This window comes from Lagenorhynchus albirostris, chromosome X, assembly GCF_949774975.1.
Source record: "Lagenorhynchus albirostris chromosome X, mLagAlb1.1, whole genome shotgun sequence".
Taxonomy (NCBI): Eukaryota; Metazoa; Chordata; class Mammalia; order Artiodactyla; family Delphinidae; genus Lagenorhynchus; species Lagenorhynchus albirostris.
The window spans coordinates 36,212,086-36,233,265 of NC_083116.1; the positions used below are offsets into that span (position 1 = coordinate 36,212,086).

Consider the following 21,180-nt stretch of genomic DNA (forward strand, 5'->3'; position numbering starts at 1 on the left):
TGCTTGCTCACACTCTGGCAGTTCAGAACCCAGCGTATTTGAGGCCGGTGGCTCAGGTTCCACGTAACTCAGCTCAAGTGTCACTAACACTATGTGCAGCGCCCGTCATCGAGCTGGGCTTTGAGACTTGGACACTTACTTCGGACTTTCTTCTTTCTCCCCCTCCCCTCCCACTAGTTTCCCTTTCCCTCCTCTGACCCGGGGCGTGCCCACCTCTTCCCTTTGCTCCCACTCTCCGCTTTCTTCTTCTTTCCTTCTGCTTCCTTCCTACTAGGCTTCGCGTCTTTCATCCTCCGAGAGCCGCGGGGAGGGAGGCTGAGGCTCGGCTCGGAGGAGGAGGCGCGAGGCCGGCGGGACAAGCGCGAGGTGCCGAGCCGCGAAAGCGCGGGGCGCGCGCCGGGGCGGGGGCGCGCGAGGGCTGGCCGCGTGGCCGGGCGTCCGGGTCAGGTAGCGGCGCGCGCGCGCGTGGCCTACGAGCCCCAGGCGCGCCCCCGGCGGCCGGGGCCGCAGCGTGCTCGCCCCCGCCGCCAGCTCGCCTCACTCATGGGTCGGAAGCGCTGCGTGGGGGAGAGTGTTCCAAGATGGCGGCGGGTTGCTGCGGGGTGAAGAAGCAGAAACTGTCCAGTTCGCCCCCCTCTGGCTCGGGTGGCGGTGGTGGCGCCTCCTCCTCCTCCCACTGCAGCGGAGAGAGCCAGTGCCGAGCCGGGGAGCTGGGACTAGGAGGCGCCGGTACGCGGCTCAACGGTCTAGGAGGTCTAGCCGGAGGAGGTAGCGGCAGCGGCTGTACCCTCTCTCCCCCCCAGGGCTGCGGCGGCGGCGGCGGGGGAATCTCCCTGTCGCCCCCTCCGAGCTGCGGAGTGGGCACCCTACTTTCTCCCCCGGCCGCCGCCACCTCACCCTCGCCCTCCTTGCCGTCCGCCGCCTCGTCCTCATCGCCCAGCTCCCGGAAGATGGTGGTGTCAGCGGAGATGTGCTGCTTTTGCTTCGATGTGCTCTACTGTCACCTGTACGGATACCAGCAGCCCCGGACCCCCCGGTTCACCAACGAGCCCTAGTGAGTACCGTGCCCACCGCCGCCCTCTCCCTTGCGCTCGGGATGGGGCTCAGAGTTGAGGCAAAGTACGAGTCAGCCTCCCCGCCGGCCGCTGCCCCTGCCCCTCTCGCTGCCCCGGGTCCCCGGAGCCGCTCGCTCTGAGTAAGGGCACCCCGCGCTTTCTGCCCTCAGAGGCAAGCGCCTCACACTTGGAGCGGGGTGCTGCTGCGAGAGATGGCGCGCTGGTTCCCAGAGGTGTTCACTTTCTCTTTGAGATAACTTCGAGGAGTTTTGACCCTCTCCTCTCCTTCGCCACCCTGCGTCTCGTTCGCCCGGGTTTGGGAGCTCTGGTTCCCTCACGATGTTGACTTCTCCTGGCTTGGGTTTCCTTGACCCCCTGTGAAAGCCCCGCCGGTATTCCCGCCCCGCGTACCTTGCACATGGAGAGTTACTCTTCCATTGCAGCGTGAAAAATAGCAACTATCCAACTTCTGTTCTGCTAGTGATGGAACTTAGCTCCGGAGCCAATGAAGTTTACCCATCTTTTTCTTTCGGGTTTCCTCGTGTCCTGAGGAGGGAGGAGGTTTTTTCAAAACACATTTTCCCTTAGTACCTATTTTTATCCGAACATACCCATTAAAATGTGTTTCTAGTGAAGCGCACCGCCGGCTCTCTCACATTTAAAGAGTGAGACTTTTTTTTTTTTTTTCATTCCACCGTCTGGGTAATAGCTCATTCAAAGAGAGCTGTCCCCATAGAGCCACTGTCAGTTTGTACGTTAAGCGTACATTCGCTTTTGTGTCGATTTCACTTTTAAGAAACCCATGTTAGGCTCGACAGTTCGAGAAATAGTTGAACAGTAAGTGTGTAGGAATTTTTACGGTTTCCTTCGGTTTTGTACTTTTAGTTATTTTACCCTTCAAGTGTGTGGGTGAAATTATTTAAAATAACACGGTTACAGCTAAAAGCCAGGTTAATTCTAGTCCCTGTCCACTTGGATGTGTGGGAAATGGGGCATATGTTGTTTTTTTTAATGTGTAAACTGAGTATAAACTGACTTTTTGAGTTAAATGCTAGACAGAATGTAAAGCCCAAGGAAGGACAGAATGACAAAGAGGGCGATTGTTTTTATTATGAGTACTTAGCATCAACAGGAAAAATAATAGAGAAAAATTTCAGTGAAACTTATACTGAAAAGCATCAACCCTTTTTCTAGCTAAGACAAGTGCCCCTTGTCCCCATATCATAAATACCTGAATTGATGTTCTTTTTAAACTGCTTCTTTTCATTTTGTGAGATTAGGGGATTAGACTGTGACTGGATACGTATAAACACTTCTGCCTAGACTAAAAATATTCAATTAATATGTAAAGTGGAAATTACAATAAAGTGTCCTGGAAATTATAAATTTGCTTCGTTTGTTTTCTTTGGCTTTGATGCTTGAAATGTATTTTTGCCACTCTTCTGTGGTCTGTGCTTTTTCTTTCAGACTTGGTTCCTCTTTGGGCATTGGTTCATAAGAAATGCATGAAAGAGCATAGAGACTGATACTTTGTCAAATAAATTAAATATCTTGATAAATTTCATAGTTTTAATTCTAGAAGCTTAAATCCTAAACCCACACCTGTACTTAGCCAATTTAGTTTTTGGTTAAGAAGTAGAATTCATCTTGAAAAAGACTGCCATGTAAAAAAAAAATCTATGAAATATTTATTAGGTTGAGTCACTTATTTGTGACTTTTCTGCCTTCTCTTGGATGTCTATGATGTATTAAAGCCAGTCTGGGGATGATACATAGGTTGGCTCAGCAAAGTCATGGGACTGCAAAAATTCACTCCTGTTCAGTTATATGAGTTTGGCAAAGGCTGTTTTACTATTCACGCTCCATTGCTCCAAAGCATATGCGAACACACTTTCAGGAGGTGCTATTTTCACACATTTTAAAGTGAGTTTGGGTTAACTGAATGACTGTAACAAGAATTTTAAAAGGAAAGTGAGCTTGACCATCTCATACAGGAAATGCTTTTGAAAATGTCATTTAAAAGTGGCTACTCTGCACACGTATTTAGGTATTGATTCTCCTCTAATAGTCCACCAACTGGATTTTTCATGGAATTAAACAGAAAAAATAAGACACCCTTTTGACCACTGTGGATATGTTGAAATGATGGTGGAAGAATAATAACTATTATTTAGCAGGCCTTGGCTGTGTCATGCATTCTACCAAACAATGAATTTAGAAGAGCCACTGAACATGATCAAGGGGAGAATGAAAGTTCACTTAAGTGGAAAGAGGACTGTATCTTATTTTCATTTATCTTAAAGTCATTTTTGAGGTGGACGGTGGAAAAATTCAGCAAAGTTTCTTAAAAGCAGTGTTTGATTATGGAAGTGATATAACTATAATCACTTGACAGTGCCTTAGTAACCAGAACCCATTTTCTTTCTGTTTTACATATTTAATAGCATTGTATACTTATTAGTGTGGCTTGGTGCTGGGGGTCATAAGACAGAAATAGGCACATTGCTTTTCTTTTTTTTCCTCAGAGTTATTAGGATCGTGGTGTCACGAGCAGTGCTGTTTCAGGTCCTGTCTCTGTCCACCAGAAGACGTGCTTTCAACAGTGGCACATTCTCCTGTGGGAAAGCACACCGTTTTCATCCCTTCCCAGGACCTTTCTGTCAAAATGTCACTGGTGAAATCTGCCTTTTATAGGCTTAGAAGTTCTAGCTTCATCAGTGACCCTTCCACTCTGGAAGGTTATTAGAGATTTCCAGTGATCTATCTGTTTCAGGTTTGGCGGGGAGGATGTCACTATAGGAAAAGGCTGTGTGGATACAAATTCTTCACTGTTGCTGCTGTTTCTTGGAGTACCTACCTCATTGCGAAGAGGTAGCAGTATCTGGGACTTGGGAGGACAGTGGAAATCTGTTTAGTGGAAGACAGGTAACATTTGTGTTCAAAGTGAGGAATGAATTACTGAATCCTTGGTCTCAGTTGCACAGCCACATTTGCCCACAGAACTAAGATTCAAGACATGATAAAAAAATGACTTTAGGTGCATTTTACTGTTCAAAGTCAGAGTTCTTAGATTTATATTGAATAGATGGGAACACAGCCACGTTATAGGAAACGATTTGCTACCATAAAGGGATCCACTGTGCCAGGTGTCGAGCCAGTTAGACTCCAGAACCGTCGCTCTCAACCTGCACATTCGAATCACTGAAGAATTATTTAAAATATGGACGCCAGGGTCCCAACCCCAGAGATTCTGATTTAATTGGTCTTGGATGGGGCCTGGGCATCAGGATTATTAAAAGCTCTCCAGGTGATTTTAACATGCAGCTGAAGAGGAGAACCAGTGGTTGTATTCGACGAGGCCTTTCTCCTGAGATTCTGATTAATTTGGTCTGGGGTGGTTCCTGGGTACTCGGATTTTATGAGCACCCTGGGTGATTTTTGGTAAACAGCTAGTTTGGGAAACACTTGCAGTGTGGTCTGCAGAAGACATCACCTGGGAGCTTGTTTGAAATGTAGGTTCACAGACCCCCACCTCAGACCTGCTGAATTTGAATCTGCAGTTTAACAAGCTCCCCAGGTGATTCTTATGCACATTAAAGTTTGGGGAGGAGTGGTTCTCGAACTTTAGGGTACATCATAAGCTCCTGTAGTGCTTGTTAAAACACAAATTGCTGGGCCCCATTCCCAGAGTTTCTGATTCAGTCGGTCTGGGGTGGGGCCGTGAATTTGCATTTCTAACAAGCTCCCTGGTGATGCTGCTGCTACAGTTCCCAGGACCACAAGTTGAGACCCACTGGGTTAGAGAGTGGTGAAGACCTGAATAAAGTAGTTGAGCAACTGTAGGGGAAGGGCAGTTTTCACTGTCAGTTTCCAATATAAAACTTCCTGCTTCCGTGTTAGTATATTTTATCGTGGTCTTTCTAACTTAGCACCAGGGAGATTGAAGGCTGCCAAGATCATCATAAGAGTCTGAGGTTCTTGGTTTGGTTTCAGTCCGAGGTGGGGTTGGCAGGGAGGAAACCCTCACCTGGAAACCTGCGGTACAATTTTAGGTCTTTTTTTCAGAAATTGTTAAATGTGGGGGGCACATTTTAGGAATTAAAAGCAGCTCAAGTATATCTTTAAGTGAGTTGTATTGATTTTAGTAAGTCAGGTCCCCCTCTGTTCCCATAAAAAATGCTTTGATGATTAGTTCGCTTAAATAACATGTTGTGATGAGATTTTGAAAGCTTTTACTTATGCTTACGCTTGCTAGATTGCATTTTAAGAATTTCCCTCATTAACAAAGAAATATAAAAGGATCCTGCTAAGGGACTGGGACTGTTCAGTCTTTATATCTTTAATGCTGTGTTGCATGTCACATCCCATGAACTTTTAATTTTAATCTTCTTACCACCTTTGAAGTTAATGCAGTACTACATTCTGTATAGACCATAGCACATAAAATATGTTTTACTATTAAACATCAATAAGTGTGGTTTTTCCATTGCAGTGAACAAAATGTATTTTTTAAAAATCCACTCCTGGACATGCAGATTTTGAGAGACTCTGATCAGGTGTTTGAACAATTACCTTTTTCTTGTCGCAGTAGTCAAATTACTGTTTTTCTGTGTGCTTGGGAGGAATTGGGTTGCTCTAGGGAGGTGAGAGGTAGGCACTTTGTTTCACCAGAACAGTAACAATCCTATCGCATGTTAGTAAAAAAGATGATTTGATAATGCAGCTCAGGTCAAAGTGATATTAAATCAGCATTTTAAACACAAACTATTATATTTCTAGTATGTCTTTTTTGGATGAAGACTGACCAGAATGGCCAGAAGGTGTATATGTTTCTTGCAGATGGTGCTACTAAGCCATTACAGATTTCCTTATCTATGCTAGTGTAATGGTCATAATGGATAGTTCTTCTTTTTTAAAAAAAATTGTCTGAAAAATTGTTGAGCATTTTTGGATGTATTATACGGGTTGTTTTTCAACAGTGTTGATTTCCATTGGAAGGCAATCCGGTGTCCTATCTTACTGATAGAAAAGAAAGCAGGCATGCCCCCAGTTGTCATTTATGCTGTAAAAACCATCAGTGACTGAAATGGTAGGATGTAGAAATATAAATTACAAAATTATTTTTATATCCATGCATAAAGGCGTACGTAGGGCAAGGTATATTTAGTTACAAAGGAAAACTCATTGCTTATTTTACTTTCTCCCCCATGTGGCCAAAGGGAGTGATAATCTAGCTCATGATTTTTCTTGCTTATGTATTGTGTTTGTGCTGTGTTCAGGTCCCAGTTAGTGGGTAGCAACCAAGAAGGAACTTCTGCTGGGATCTCTCAGTCCAGTGGGAAGAAGGACCACTACTGAGAAAGAGAAAAATGCTCTGTTAGCCCATGCATAAGTTGCTTTTTTCTAGTATGTGTTTCTCAGAAACGTACTAACATTCACATTGTTGTCTTTAAAAGACTATACACTTTTTGAAATTGTATTTGCGTTAAAACACTATACCCTATTATGGCAATTTATTATAATTTTGAAGTCAGTTGTGCTTCCCATTAACAGACCATCTTTTTGAGAATGTATATGTGTGAAACACTAAAACTTGTGCAATGAGATTAGTCAAAGTTCCCTATTTCAGTAGGCGTTTTTCTGTTCTCTCCATGTCACACATGCTTGCCTGTTTTAAAGCAGCACAATGACCAGGGCTTTTGCATTTAAATTTTCTTAAATAGTCTTTTTTTCCCCCAACTTGTGTAATAATGTCTCTTTTTGATACTGTTCTGAATCAATTAAGCTAAGTGAGTGAGGACCAGCAGTAAAACCCAGGGGCTGCCAAGAATGGACCTTCAGTGTGTAAGCTGTCTTTCCACAATCAGTAATTGGGCAGTCGCTCACAGGACACTGGAAACAGTGTGGGAAGCCAGTGGTTGTGTAGGTGGGAAGAGTAGATTCCCAACAGTAAACTTATTTAGAGTTGAGCTTCTGTAGTTAGTGTTGCTAAGAGCAAAAATGAGCCACAAGCTTATGTAGTAGAAAGAAAAGCACCCATAGGAAAAAGTATGGGGCAATAATATAGCTGGTTGGGTGGGGCGTATTTTATGTTTGGTCCAACTGTAAGTGGCATCTTTTCTATCAAGTGTGGGTGTATTTTCTACAGCTTTTAATGTATCATACTTTCAAACTTGCTCAACCTTAAAAATTTTAGTGTTGAGTAGCTGAGTGGAAATTATATGTCACTGGGGAAAAAACCCGTTTTTTTTTCTGTTTGTTTGTTTTTTTAGCATATACATTATGCTGAGTTCCGTGGATGGAAACTAGAGAAATAGAAGAAATAGTTCTATCCTCACAGAACTCACAGTCTTGTTCAAGATATGATACAGATATCAGAGTTTCTTAAAATGCTTACAGAGCAGTGTATACATGATTACAGGTGAATTAGATACATGAAAAATGTTGTACCTAAGCATGGTAATGACATGGGGTAAAGGAGTGGTCAGGAAGAAGGCTTTTGGGAGAGGACAACTTTTGAGCCAACCTTTTAAATGGCAGAAGTACAGAGACTATTGGTAAGAGTGGGTATGACCAGTAGATCTGGAAGTCTTACTTGGTTGTTCTCAAACCAGTTGCTGTCACCGCCACACCCCTTGCCAGAGCACTTGGGGATTCCCAGCAGCTGTCTTCAGTCAGCAACTTGCACACTCAGCATTCGCCATACCAATCCCCTTGCTCTGGTCTCTAAGATCATAAAACTTCAAGGAAATGGAAAGTAGCCTTTTGTCCTGGGAACCCTCTGGGAATGCTGGATAAGAAATATTGGATCTGATTATAGTTTCCCATGTTAGGAAGGGAACAGAATTTGCAGACGAGCCCTCTAGAATGTAGGATGAATTGGAAGGAGAAGAGTCTCAAGGTAGGGGAGCCCAGCGAGGCTTAAGGTGATGAGGGCAGGAGGAAAACTGGCGTTGCAAAAGTAGGGAATGCACCCCAGGGACAGAGTTTGTGAATAAAGGAATGTTGAAAAATCAAGAAGTAGAAGAAGTTGTCAGTGTATGCAGAGACTCGCACCCTAGGACCAGGTTTTGTGTAGGAGTGGAAAGATTGCAGCTCACCTGTTTTTTGCTTTCCATCATTGCCTCTTCTTTTCTTGGCTCTGTGCCTAGCTATTCTTGTGCTCAGGAAAAGTTTGTTCAACAGCTCTGTTGGAATGGCGATGAAATTTGATCCCAAGTGTAAGAACCTATCCCGCCCACCTTTCACCTATTCCCAACTGTTATCTAATTTGAGAGAAAGGAGAAGACATGTTGGTTTGATCGAATTTGGATCACGTATAAAGATAGCTGAGAGAGCTCTTGGATGAGGATCTGAAATCAGGTGATTGCATGTGAGTAAAGAGGCATTGCAGAAAAAAGAAATCTACGAAATTCCCATTGCTGGGGCAAGTGAGGCTTTGAACATAATTCAGAGTTTGTAAGTCTGAGGAACCAGGAGGATGGTGGTGTCAGTTAAAAACATGGTGGGGGAGGGGATGGGACGAAACAAATAGTTGGTCACATGAAATCAGACTTCTTAATATGTATATTTCAAGTGTTGGCAGTTAGCAAATGTCATTTCTTTTTTAATTAACAGAACCACAGAGCAGCAAAGAGCTATTGTGATGATTTGGTTTGGTTGGTCTCTTGGGATCTCTCCAGCCTCCCGGTCTCCCCAGTCGTGACTTTGAACTGCCGAAATGGGTAGAGATCAGTGATAGTTTTAAGCTTTGTCTTGCTAGTAAAAATACCTGACAGAATGTTGGGTTTCCCTAATGTAGGTTTATACATTTTCTCAGTCTTCAGGCTTATGAATTTGAAAGCACTCAGTGACTCTTATATTTCCTTATGTGTTTATCACAGCACAGTTGTCAACAAAATAGAGCCTCGTGGAGGACCATCTCAGAAACTTGTATTGGGTTGGCCAAAAAGTTCGTTCAGGTTTTTCTGTATGATCGTACAGAAAAACCCAAACGAACTTTTTGGCCAACCAATAGTTTCAGGCCTTGGATTAAAGGAAATTTGTGAAGGACTGAAAGTACTGTCTGGTACTAGATTCTAGGTCCTATGTCCTCAAGCTTAGAAAAAAAGAATCAAGCTGGATCTGTTTTGCAGCTTTGCTCAGCAGTGAAAGAGAGATGTTATCAGTGGACAGAATTAGCCATATTGCTTTGTGATCTTTGCAATCTTCAGTGGATAGGCAAATGTGAAAAGTTCTGCTTGAGTCCAGGCCTGCTAATATTAGTTTTTAAACTAAGGTCTGTGATAGTCTTGATGATTCTTGCCTTTCCCCTGTTTCATTTTACAGATAATCCACACTGTGACCCAAAGCCACATGCAATGCTGGGAGAGCACAGTTGACTGTATTATGCAATATCCTGCCAGAAGATGCTGACCAGCTCTCTAGTAATGGAAAGTAGTGAGATTGACTTAACTGCCTATGTAGCTCGCCTTGCCATTCCATATACTTTCTGTAAGCATATGACACACAATTCTAGTAACATATCTTATAGTGAGATCTTGGATTGCTGCAAGGTGGTGACACCAGATTCTCTGCTTTGCTTCAGGCACTGGTGGATCTTTGAGTCATTCTCATAGTATGGGATCTATGAAAAATCGGTTTTGGTGCTGTCAGCCCAACGGCCACAGCACTGTGTCTGCCTCAAAGAAATGCTCATGTGCTAGTCACGTTGGTGTGTTTCTTCTCTGTGACAGTAGTATTGCTTATGTAGCCTAAAGACCACGTGGTTAGGTATAGGTGGTTTGGGTACAAATAAGTTACATCTCTGGTACAACTTGGACCTCAGTACAAACCTCATTGTAGTAAGACAAATACCCTCTGTATCCTGATTTTGAACAACAGTGAGGTAAGTGTTTAGATGCTGGGTGCTCTTTTCACTTTTTTTTTTAAGGTGGTAAGTGGAAGACAGTGTTGGTGATTTATTCACTAAAGAAGAATCTCATGAAGTCTTCTGGCCTTTTTTCTATGTTAGAGTATTGCTCTCGATGCATTTCATGAAGTTCCCCATGATTAAAACAAACTCCCACGCTTAGTTTGCATTAGAAACAAAAAACTTGCCAGTAGGTTGGCCAGGTACTTGATTTTGTGGAATAACTCTTTGATGGTAGAAGTAGAGGGCTAGGCAGTCAGTGGTTGAAAATGTTTGTTCATTTCCTGGATCCATCTACCCCATACCCTTGTCAATTTAAAAAAAACCCACAAGAACAAATGGGAATGATACTGCCTCTATTTCTCTGACGCTAATGAGGTGATAGGTGGTTTGTGGTGTATTTTACTCTACGAAGTCCTCTAACCATTGCCCTGTTTGGCAAGTTGTTTTGCAGAAATCCACCCTTCCACACAGAAAGCATGGCTCTGTGGAGACAGAGAGTCACACAGGGCTGGAGGCAGGAGTAGGGGGCATGTGGGAATCAGCGAAGGAGAAAAATGAGATTGTTGTCAAGTGAGGTGATGCCTGGATTCAGGGCAGATAAAGAGACCAAGTGTGGAGTCTGGAGCAGGACTGCTGCAAGAGGCGTATTTTACATGATACAAACCTAGGTGTCCCTCCTTTAGGACCAAGAGTTGTGGCACTCTGGTTAAAAAGAAATGATTCCTATCAGCAACAGATGCACAGAATGAAGTTTAATAACATAAGAGGACTTGCGTACGGGTCCCCCGAGTGCTTGCTAGAGACCACATTGAAAACCATTCACATCGTGTCCTCAGAATGAGGCCTCTGGGTAAGTTTGGGAGCCGTGGGACAAGTAGCTTAAGTATAGTCCAAATGGATACATGTAGCCACTCTCTGGTCATTATCCTTTTTTTTTCTTGATTTATCCTCGAACATAGTTATAAATCCTCAAGTATTCAGATATGTCTTATTTTTAGGCATGTGTATTTAGGTATTAATAGCCTCTCCTTAGATGTATGACGTTTCTTTTACATAGCTTGCTGCTCATAGTTATTCTCCATCACAAAGATTATGGAACAGATACTATGAAAGGAGAGAGCCAGATGTAATGTCTGATTGCAGAATGCAGTCATAGGAAGGCATCCTACTGAGTATACTTGGCTCTTCTGTACCTTATCTCCAGTGTCTCTTAACGGGACCCACTATGGTCGATTTAATTTGCAAATTACACTCTCAGAGGTAACTGGGGTATCAGCTATTTTTGGTTAACGAATTTCTCTTCAATCATATAGATGTATACTGATTTTAGCAAGTTTATTTTTATTGTGGTAAAAAACACATAACGTGTGATCGAACCTGTTAACATATTTTGTAAGTGTACAGTACTGTTAACTATAAGCACCATGTTTAGCTTACTTTTTAAAGGTACGTAATAGTGGCTCTACCTCAAGCAAGTAAGTTTTCATAGGAATGTTGAGAATCTTTTAAAGATCTTACCAACCCACATTAGAGATGCATGAAGCCTATCCCCACTTCGTCCCAGCTTACCCTTCCCCCCTTACAGGAGAGCCTAATTTAGGCTTTGAAGTATTATTTTTCCAAACTTACTGAAAATTATGAGTAAACTAGATTAAAGGCATTAGAGGCAGAAACAACCATTTTTAAAAAACACTTCAAACTAGTAGCATTTCAGTTAGTATTTGACCTGGCATTTATCATTTGCTTTGTTAGTAGACTTAATACCAACTACCTGTATTTGAACAGAGCTTGATTTTCTAGCTTTCCTTTTAGGTCGTTATCTCATCCTCTGTTCTTTAGGGCTTTCTAACGAATTAGCTAATAATAATATAAGGAAACATCTTTGACAGGTCAGAGCTTGGCCCTTGTTCACCCACTTTTTTTTTTTTTTTTTTTTTGCGTTACGCGGGCCTCTCACTGTTGTGGCCTCTCCCGTTGCAGAGCACAGGCTCCAGATGCGCAGGCTCAGCGGCCATGGCTCACAGGCCCAGCCGCTCCGCGGCATGTGGGGTCCTCCCAGACCGGGGCACGAACCCGTGTCCCCTGCATCGGCAGGCGGACTCTCAACCACTGCGCCACCAGGGAAGCCCTGTTCACCCACTTTTAAAGGTGGAAGGAGGGACCAGAGCATTAAAGGAGAACATTAGTTTTGACAGTTAATCCTGATATTTCTGAGAAAATGTGTTTTCTAGAGAGATGGAAAATTGGAAGACACCTTGCCTCATGGGATATTATAAGTAAGGCCTTTCAGTCCATATGTGTGCATATAAACTGGTTAAGCACTTTTTGAAATTGCTTCTTATGGTGTACACATTTGTTTCTAATGGAGAGCTCACATCTAAATGTGGTAGTGGCATCTGTGAAATAATAGGTATGGTAAAGTCATGGGTCTTGAAAGTTGTTTATTTGCCCTGTTGTCTACACAACCAGTATGAGGTTATTTATCGTTAGCAGAGGTGCAGACATTTTTAAGTAATAGCACTGAATTGTAATGCATTAATTTGAATTTTGGAGCAGTTTCTAACTTCTTCCATTTAGAGATGCCTCTGCACTTCTAAAGGAGAAAATAGAAATTCCACCATGATTATCCCTTTGCTTATAGACATTTAAAAATGAATATTTGTTCAAGCTTCAGGATTTATTTGCCAGCATTATCTTAAGACAGTGTGTTTTACCTCGAAACCTATCTCTTATTCTAAGCTAGTACTGCTCTTCATATTTTGGTTAATTCTGATATTTCAGTTCAACAAGTGATATAACTGTTGTGGGCAGAACACTGGTAGGCTCCTTTTTGGGTGCGGGTGAGTGATCTATAAAATAGACATAAGCCATGCTTCCTGCCTTTAAAAAAGCTTGCAGTCATATTGAGGAGACAAGATTCAGGAAACAAGTAATGAGGTCACATATGACTTAATGGCCAAGTGAGTGATGGAGACAACGAGGTCTGTAGGAGTTTGGACAAAGACTAATGTGGGCAGGGGTTATAGGAGGGCTTCGTAGACAAAGTAGGATTCGGGCTGGGTAGGCCTTTTTCATAGATAGATCAAGCATTCTAGACAGGGAAACAACTTAAAGATATAGAGGTCAGAATGAGAATTAGACAGTAGTCAATGGGTGCCACAAAGGTAGTTTGAAGTGGGGGAGATCCTAGCAAGAAAGGGGATCCATCACGAGACTGTTGCTGTAATTCAGGCATTGGGAAATGAAGGTCTGCCAGTTGACAATTTTTAACTGTTAATGGCTTGTGAATTGCCTCTGTCTTGGTATAGTTTCCCTTTTGTCCAGTTAATTATGCCTCAGCAGGTTCTTTAATGTCACGAATGTCATGAAGCCTGGACAAGAGACTGGGAAATAACACAAGTAGGAGTCGGCTGTGTAGACAAAGTACTTTCATTCATCAATAGACATTCAGCATAAGTCAGTTAGATTAACATTGGTTTTACCACCCTTTGCTGAGTGCCTTCTATGTTCGGTGTTCTTTTTTTTTCTTCTAAACTTCAGTATCTCAAACATAAAGCTGGGAAAATTGAATAGCTGCAAAGATTATGTAATTGAAAAAATAAACCACCCTAATTATTATAGAATTAAATGGCTTTAAGCCACTTTTTTCCTCCATAAATTAATGAAGAAATTTTACTTGGATGTTGCAAATGTAACCCACATAAGGTAGGTACTGGGAATTATAATAATTATAGGAGAATTGTATACTAATTATTGAATGATGTTATTTATTAAATTAGCTTTAGATTAGTGGGTGTATCCTTATGGTTCTTTTTCTTTTAATTTTTTTTTTTTTTGGCTGCGTCGGGTCTTCGTTGTTGCGTGTGGGCTTTCTCTAGTCGTGGTGAGCGGGGGCTACTCTTCGCCACAGTGTGCGGGCTTCTCATTGCAGAGCATGGGCTCTAGGCACACGGGCTTCAGTAGTTGTGGCTCGTGGGCTCTAGGGCACAGGCTCAGTAGTTGTGGCGCACAGGTTTAGTTGCTCCACAGCATGTGGGATCTTCCCAGACCAGGACTCGAACCCGTGTCCCCTGCATTAGCAGGTGGATTCTTAACCACTGCACCACCAGGGAAGCCCCTCCTTATGGTTCTTAACATACCCTATTTGAGAGTGCTACAACGCTTAAGACACAAACTATAGAAGCAAAATCTTTAAAGGTTTTATAGTATTATTTAGAAACAAAGCTCTAAAATAGTTTCCTGAATTACAATAGAACAGCATATTTTTATTTTTTGTTGAACAGTTGCTCTTTGAAGACAAAAGAGCAAAATTCTCAGTCTTTTGTTGATAATTTGTCTTTAATTTTATTAAGATATAAGCTTAGAACCCCCAAATTCTTCTTCAGTGATCACTGTAAAATTTTATTTTAGTAACTCACTTTTTTTGTTCTCTAGAATATGTTTCAGAATATAAGGAAATTATTTGGCAACTCTGAGACTGATCTCTGACAGGTTCTAGCCACATAAGCATGAATGTTGTGTCAGCATACTCAGGAAGTAAAAAACAACACTAGCACAATGCTTATGAACAGTGTTCTCTGTGTAGTCAGTTTATGTTTATAAGTAGACCAGCTCTCCCTGATGTCAGAGCCTTGAGTTACGAATAATCTGTAACGTGAATTATCTGTTACTACAGTGAGGTGAAGATATACCAGATGTTAAAATAAAATAGGGGTAGTGAAATATTTTTGAATCAACTCTTTTGGAGAAGAGATGGATTTTGGCCTATATAGGTGATCATAGACCCCTGCCACACAGTAGGGTAGGAGGCCAAATGGAATCCAGTGGTTCTTAGGACAGACCACACAGAGGTCCCTGATCACTCTCAGTATGCTTAAAATCTTTATTAACAAAGGTGTATGCCCACGCCAGGGGAAAGAGAGGTAATTTTGTTTATACAGGGTTGAACCACCTAGATGCCAATTTCATTTTTCACAGGCTTCAAACAATAGTCATGTTAAATGGGCAGTGGCCTCCATAGTGTAGAGCACAATCGAGGGAAAAAAAGTCAGTGGTTTTCCAGTTTGGCTGTGGCAAGAGAACAAGCAAATCCCGTTTTAAAGTGAAACAATGGGTGTAGGTCCAAAGGGTCCTGGTTCCTGTCTCCAATGGGCTGTGCTTAGAACCTTTGCTGTGTTTATTTCAGTTCAACCTAGAGAAATTCAGGTCAATTTTTACAGAGGAGCGTTTTAGCCTTGAAGCTTTCTTTCACTTTCATGAAGAGTTATAATTATTTGCCATCCCATAATAACCATTCGTTAACCCTTTATTAACTTAAATAACTTACACGAGCCCAGCAGGGCCACTGGTGCTTTCCTGTTCTCAGAATTGTTGTTATATTTATTTGAATACTTTTGTCTCCCAATCTCTCCCACCCCAAAATTGAAGCACAAATCTAGGAGGATCCTTCTCTTCCCCTTCCTCAACATAATTTTTCTATGGAGCTTCATTTTTGAAAGCAGTAGTCTTGAATATCTGAAGGCTTGGTAGCAACTGCATAATATATAGAATTTTGAACACTTAAATCCTAGCAGTGTTTAACCACTTTGCATTATCTAGAAAGCTATTTACCGGTCCTGCTAGTTTTCCAATTTGGGGAGGTGGTGGAGTGATGGTGGTAGAGAGGTTGTGAATTTATGACTTCCAGGTTTTTTCAAACAGTGGATTTGAATATCTAAAGGAGTACATAAACACTGTTTAACTGGACTGATTTTGAATTCAGGGCAGTGCTAGATTTCAAAGATTTCTAGGTTTTCCAGACAGTTTAAAAGCAGAGAATAAGTGAGATGTTCCATTGTGCTCCTTCCTGTGCTTCACCTGGAAGTGGGTATCTTTTTCTCTATGTGTATAACTGACATCATAAGATCTTTGTGGATTTATTTGATATTGTCTGTTATTTGGGGACTGACCTGGCTACATGTAGCTGTACGCAGGAGGGTAAGAACATGTATTTATTGTTCTCAAGGAGGTATGGCACAGGCTTTAATCACCTGCTTATCTTTTACCTGTGATTCCATTCTTATAGAAGATTGGAATGCTTGGAAGGCTATTTGGTACTATTTACTTATTTTTTTCTACTGTTTTGTTTTAAACTCTAGGTTTCCATATGTTTAGATAAATGCTTCTTTCTTTCCTAGTATTTCTGCAGTCAGGAGTTTTTAATCTATTGCCTAAGAATGCATTTTGGGGGGGGGGTCAGCAAACACACTGAATATCCTACATTTGGTGAACCAAAGGAATACCTTTGTTTGTTTTTATGGAAATTCTTGATGTGTCTGTTCTCCCATTAATATAATTTGGATGAAGAGACACAGATTTGAAGAAGCCTGACCCAAGGGATTATGAGTTATCCTGAAAGCACAAATAATATTTTAGCATGTAATTTCCCTCATAAAATGTTTTATGGCAGACTTGTTTATGTCATAGAACTGAGTCAAAGCTGAATTCGACACATTAGTCTCTATCCAAAATTAATATTTTCTGGCTAAGAATCAACACTGCTTTACGACTCTTAAAGCATTTCCTTATATTAATCATCAGCAGTAGAAATTTGCTTTATTTGGGGACCATTTATTTTCAAAAACAATTTTTTCTCACTTCCTGAGTTATTGCGTAGTTTACAATGCAAAGAAAACATCCAGCGCAGGGTTGAATGATAGGATAGACTTACTAACTTAGCAACTCATTCACACATATTGGCCTTAAAGTACATAAGATTCAAATTATTTATATTAATGTCAGCGAAATGAAAAATTATTTAATCAAGGACTGTAATGCTTGCTCATAAATTCCTAAAATTGCAGATTCTAAGTCCATGAGTTCTAAAGATACATAGTAGTGAAAACTTATCATGTTATATACCTTTATCATATGTTCATGCTGGTTTTTAAAAATATGTATAGACTAGAATAGTGAAACTATGAATGAATGATAGCATCGTAAATAGCACTGAGACTACTGTCGTCGTTGATTTTTATGAGTGAATTCCTCTATATTGAAGATTTGGTCAATTTAAATTGTTTTTCTCAGAGAAGAACTTAATGACTTTGTAATCACTTTTACTGTGTTGTAAACATTAAGTCAGTGATACTCAACAGTTTTTTTCCAGCAACATGCCTCTCTGCCCTGCAGCATGACCCCCAAACCCAGAGTCTCATGTACAAATTCTGGGTGCTAATTGGAGGAGTAGGGAAGTTATGTGGAAAGCTTTATGTGTTGGTTCTCATTCTCTGCACCACCGCCCCCACGCCCCCGCAACATATACAATACACACAAGGGTGTGAGCAGGTCGTTTTTCATATCGAACCTGCAACTAAACTCATTCAGGACCCCCAGGACTCTCCAAATGAAGAACCGCTTATAATATGTTTGATATCTCCTAATTTAGTATTAGGATAATGCTATCATTGTTCTCAGACTCTTTCATAACTTGTAATTTGGTTTGGCAACATGATAATGAATAGTCAGTTGTACATGATGAAATAGTAAATGTTCTATTAAAATGAGTTTTTAAAGTGTTTATGATTCTTTATAAAAGTCAAGATTTAGAGCTTGTAATCACTGTCTTCCTCGTTTCATCTAAGAAATACAGTGAGACCTTTTCTTAGTAACCTTTCATCTGTTATGACTCTAGGCATTGAATTAGATGCTATGCCTTCAGTCCCACCATGACTTGGATAAGTCATAGTCTCTCATGTTCTGTTATGTAAAATTAAAATATGTGAATCTTTAAAAAGAAGCAATATTTTAAAAATACTTAAATGTAGCCAAATGTTTATAACAGTAAATGCATTTTTTTCATGTCTATTATCAAAAAACATATATTTCCTTGTAGTCGGCACAGGTAAAATGAAATGTAAATATAGGTTGATCATATTTTACCTCTTCAAATTTTATAGATGTTCACGAATACTTTAACCTAGAAATTTATGTGTAGATATCACCAGGGATCCCACATGTTTTGCTGGGCAGTTTTAAGAGCTGAAGGTTACAGTCTTTTTGGAAGACACCAGTTCCAGAAAGATTTTCAAACTCAAAGAAGGGATTTCAGAATATTGGAGTAAGGACCTCAGAAAATCTACTCATCTAAAAAAGCAACATGAAAACTGGCAAAAATTTTCAAAATCAGCTTTCTTTGGAATTCTGGAAATTAACCAAAGACTTCTAACAACCTTAGGAGCATTTATTTATTCATTAAAAACAGCCTATTTTCAGTAAGAACAGTGAATATTGTGTTTTAACTTGTCCTAATCCTACCTCCCTTTCCCCAGTTCCATAAGGAAACCAGCAACCTTGCAAACACAGTAGCTATGAAAACCAGTAGCCACTGGAAGGGTCAAGCTCCCCAAATATCCCTGTCCCCATAGAACTGTAACTGTTTGACCTGTCTGGCAGCTCCATGAAAAGGCCTCATTCACAAGGCTTGTCTTAACTTGATGTGACTCATCCTTGCTTAGTGGAAAAGTCTTATCCTCAGGACATTTGTTTAAAACAGTTAGGGGCAATTGTTTAACATTGCATCTGCCTGAGGTAGTGATACCAGGAGGGGCAAAGAAGGGGCTGGTCAAAAAACTCAAAAGAAGGATCTGGAGATGAAATAGGGAGCTTTAAAAAACTCCAGTATATTCCTGGGTATCTACAAGGCCATACACATGTGCAGGGCTGGGTGCATGCCCAGGAAAGATCTGAGGAGGCCCTGTTTGCTCACCTCTGGCTGACCTTGAAAATCTGCAGAAGTAGGAAATGAAGACCAAGGCAGAGTTGTAAACTGCCAGAGCATTGAAGGCATGTCCCAACACACACAGGATCCCTTGGCAAGGGGTGAAAGATCTATTGGTTCAAGACATTTTAGAAAAATCTCTGTCCAATCATTAGCTGACCTCTAAGCTAACTGAGCAGAGACTTCCAGTGACCACATGGCAGGGAATACAGACTTTACAGAATTCTTCCAGGGACGTCCCCAAACAAATAGCAACAGCAACAACAAACCTTATATTCAAAGGAAATCATGCCTGAACAATTAAAGGAACGTTGTGAATGTCTTGCCAAATAAAGAATATCAATAGATAGAGATTATTTTTAAAAGAACCAAATGGTAAATCTGGAGTTGAAAATTTTAATAACTGAAATAAAAAATTTACTAAAGTGGTTCAACAGCAGATATGAGCTGGCAGAATTAAGAATCAGCAAACTTGATGATAGATTGAGATTATACTGTCTGAGGAACAAAAAGAAAAAAAGGGTGAAGAGAAATGAGCAGATCCCTGAGGCCTGTGGGACACCATCAAATATACCAGCATACATATAATAGGAGTCCCAGAATGAGAAGTGGGGGAGCAGAAAGAGTATTTGAAGGAACAATGGCTGAAAACTCCCCAAATTGATGAAAGCTTTAATCTACAACATCCAAGAAGCTCAACAAACTCAAAGTAAGATGAACTTAAAGTAGGAAAAATTCACAAGGATCCACACCTGGATGCATGATAGTTAAATTGTTGAAAGACAAAAACTAAGAGAATCTTAGAAGCAGCGAGAGGTAAGGAACATATCACGGACAAGGGAGTCTCAATAAGATTAATAGCTGATTTATCATCAGAAACCATGGTGGCCAGAGGGGCAGTGGGATGAGGTATTTAAGTGCGGAAAGAAATGGATTGTCAACCAAGAATCCTATATCTAGCAAAACTATCCAACATAAATGAAGGAAAAATTAGCATACTCCCAGATAAATAGAAACTGAGAATTTGTTGCTACAGATCTGCTCTTTAAGAAATACTAAAAGGAGTCCTTCAGGCTGAAATGAAAGGACACTAGATAGTAAGTTGAATGCACACAAAGGAATAAAGAGCACTAGTAAACGTAACTACATAGATAAACATAAAAGGCAGCGTAAAGGTATCTTTGTAACTCTTCTCCTATTTGATTTAAGAGAGCTGCATAAAGCAATAATTCTAAAATTGTTGATGGGTTTATCACGTATAAAGAGGTAATCTGAATGACAATAATAGCTTAACGGAGAGGGGGAGGGACAGATTTTGTATACTGTTGACATTGGCTGGTATTAACCTGAACTAGATTTTTTTAAGTTAAGATGTTAAAACGGTTCCCAGGGCAGCCATTAAGAAAATGACTCAAACTGGAGGTAAGAATTTGGTAGTTAGTTTTAGAAATCTCCGTGCTTTGACATGCAGGTCAGATTCTGGGAGAGAGATTGCAGATTATTTTCAAAGTTAAGTTTTATTTGGCAATTTCTTTTATATGCTGTAAACAAGCACATTATCTATGTAGAATATTTTGGGTTCTTCGTAAGACCTTAATAAAATACTAAAAAGAACTTCATAATGATCATTCTCAGAACGTTCCCATGAATTAGGAGTTTGTTCTTATTCCAGTTTCTAAGATGAGAAAACTACACCAGAGTGTTTAAGCCTTGCCTATTTCTTCTTAGTATGATTTCTAACATGGTGAGAATTATAATACTCAAGCATTGGTTTTATAACATATCCCTCCTCTCTCCTAAAAGTGCTTAATGGCATATATTTATTTATTAAAAAAATTTTTTTTACATCTTTATTGGAGTATAATTGCTTTACAATGGTGTGTTAGTTTCTGCTTTATAACCAAGTGAATCCGTTATACATATACATATGTTCCCATATCTCTTCCCTCTTGCGTCTCCCTCCCACCCTCCCTATCCCACCCCTCTAGGTGGTCACAAAGCACTGAGCTGATCTCCCCGTGCTATGCGGCTGCTTCCCACTAGCTATCTATTTTACATCTGGTAGTGTACATATGTCCATGCCACTCTCTTGCTTTGTCACAGCTTACCCTTCCCCCTCCCCATATCCTCAAGTCCATTCTCTAGTAGGTCTGTGTCTTTATTCCCGTCTTACCCCTAGGTTCTTCATGACATTTTTTTTCTTAGATTCCATATATATGTGTTAGCATACGGTATTTGTCTTTCTCTTTCTGACTTATTTTTGATATTAAAATTAATATGTTTAATAATTTTATGACACCCCTCAAGGAACTGGAGACAATTAAAAAATCTCTCTCTAAGCTTGCTTGCCTCTCTTCGAGAACTAATTCCCAGAGGCCTTCAATCTGATGTGCAGTATCTGTCAAAAAACATGTATATCTATTGCCCAGAAAGTTGGTTTTAGCTCAGGTGGA

The 21,180-nt window shown here is 40.7% G+C and overlaps 1 protein-coding gene across 2 annotated transcripts in view; it reads left to right on the plus strand.

Moving 5' to 3' along the window:
- Window positions 1–562: 562 nt before the first annotated feature.
- The window catches only part of AMMECR1 (AMMECR nuclear protein 1), a 106,631-nt gene continuing 86,013 nt past the window's right edge, over window positions 563–21,180 (plus strand). For both annotated transcript variants that reach the window (XM_060138355.1, XM_060138356.1), the window contains exon 1: window positions 563–1,054. In XM_060138355.1, coding sequence (XP_059994338.1) covers window positions 582–1,054 — 473 coding nt within the window. In that variant the 5' untranslated portion in view covers window positions 563–581. The remainder of the gene's footprint in view (window positions 1,055–21,180) is intronic.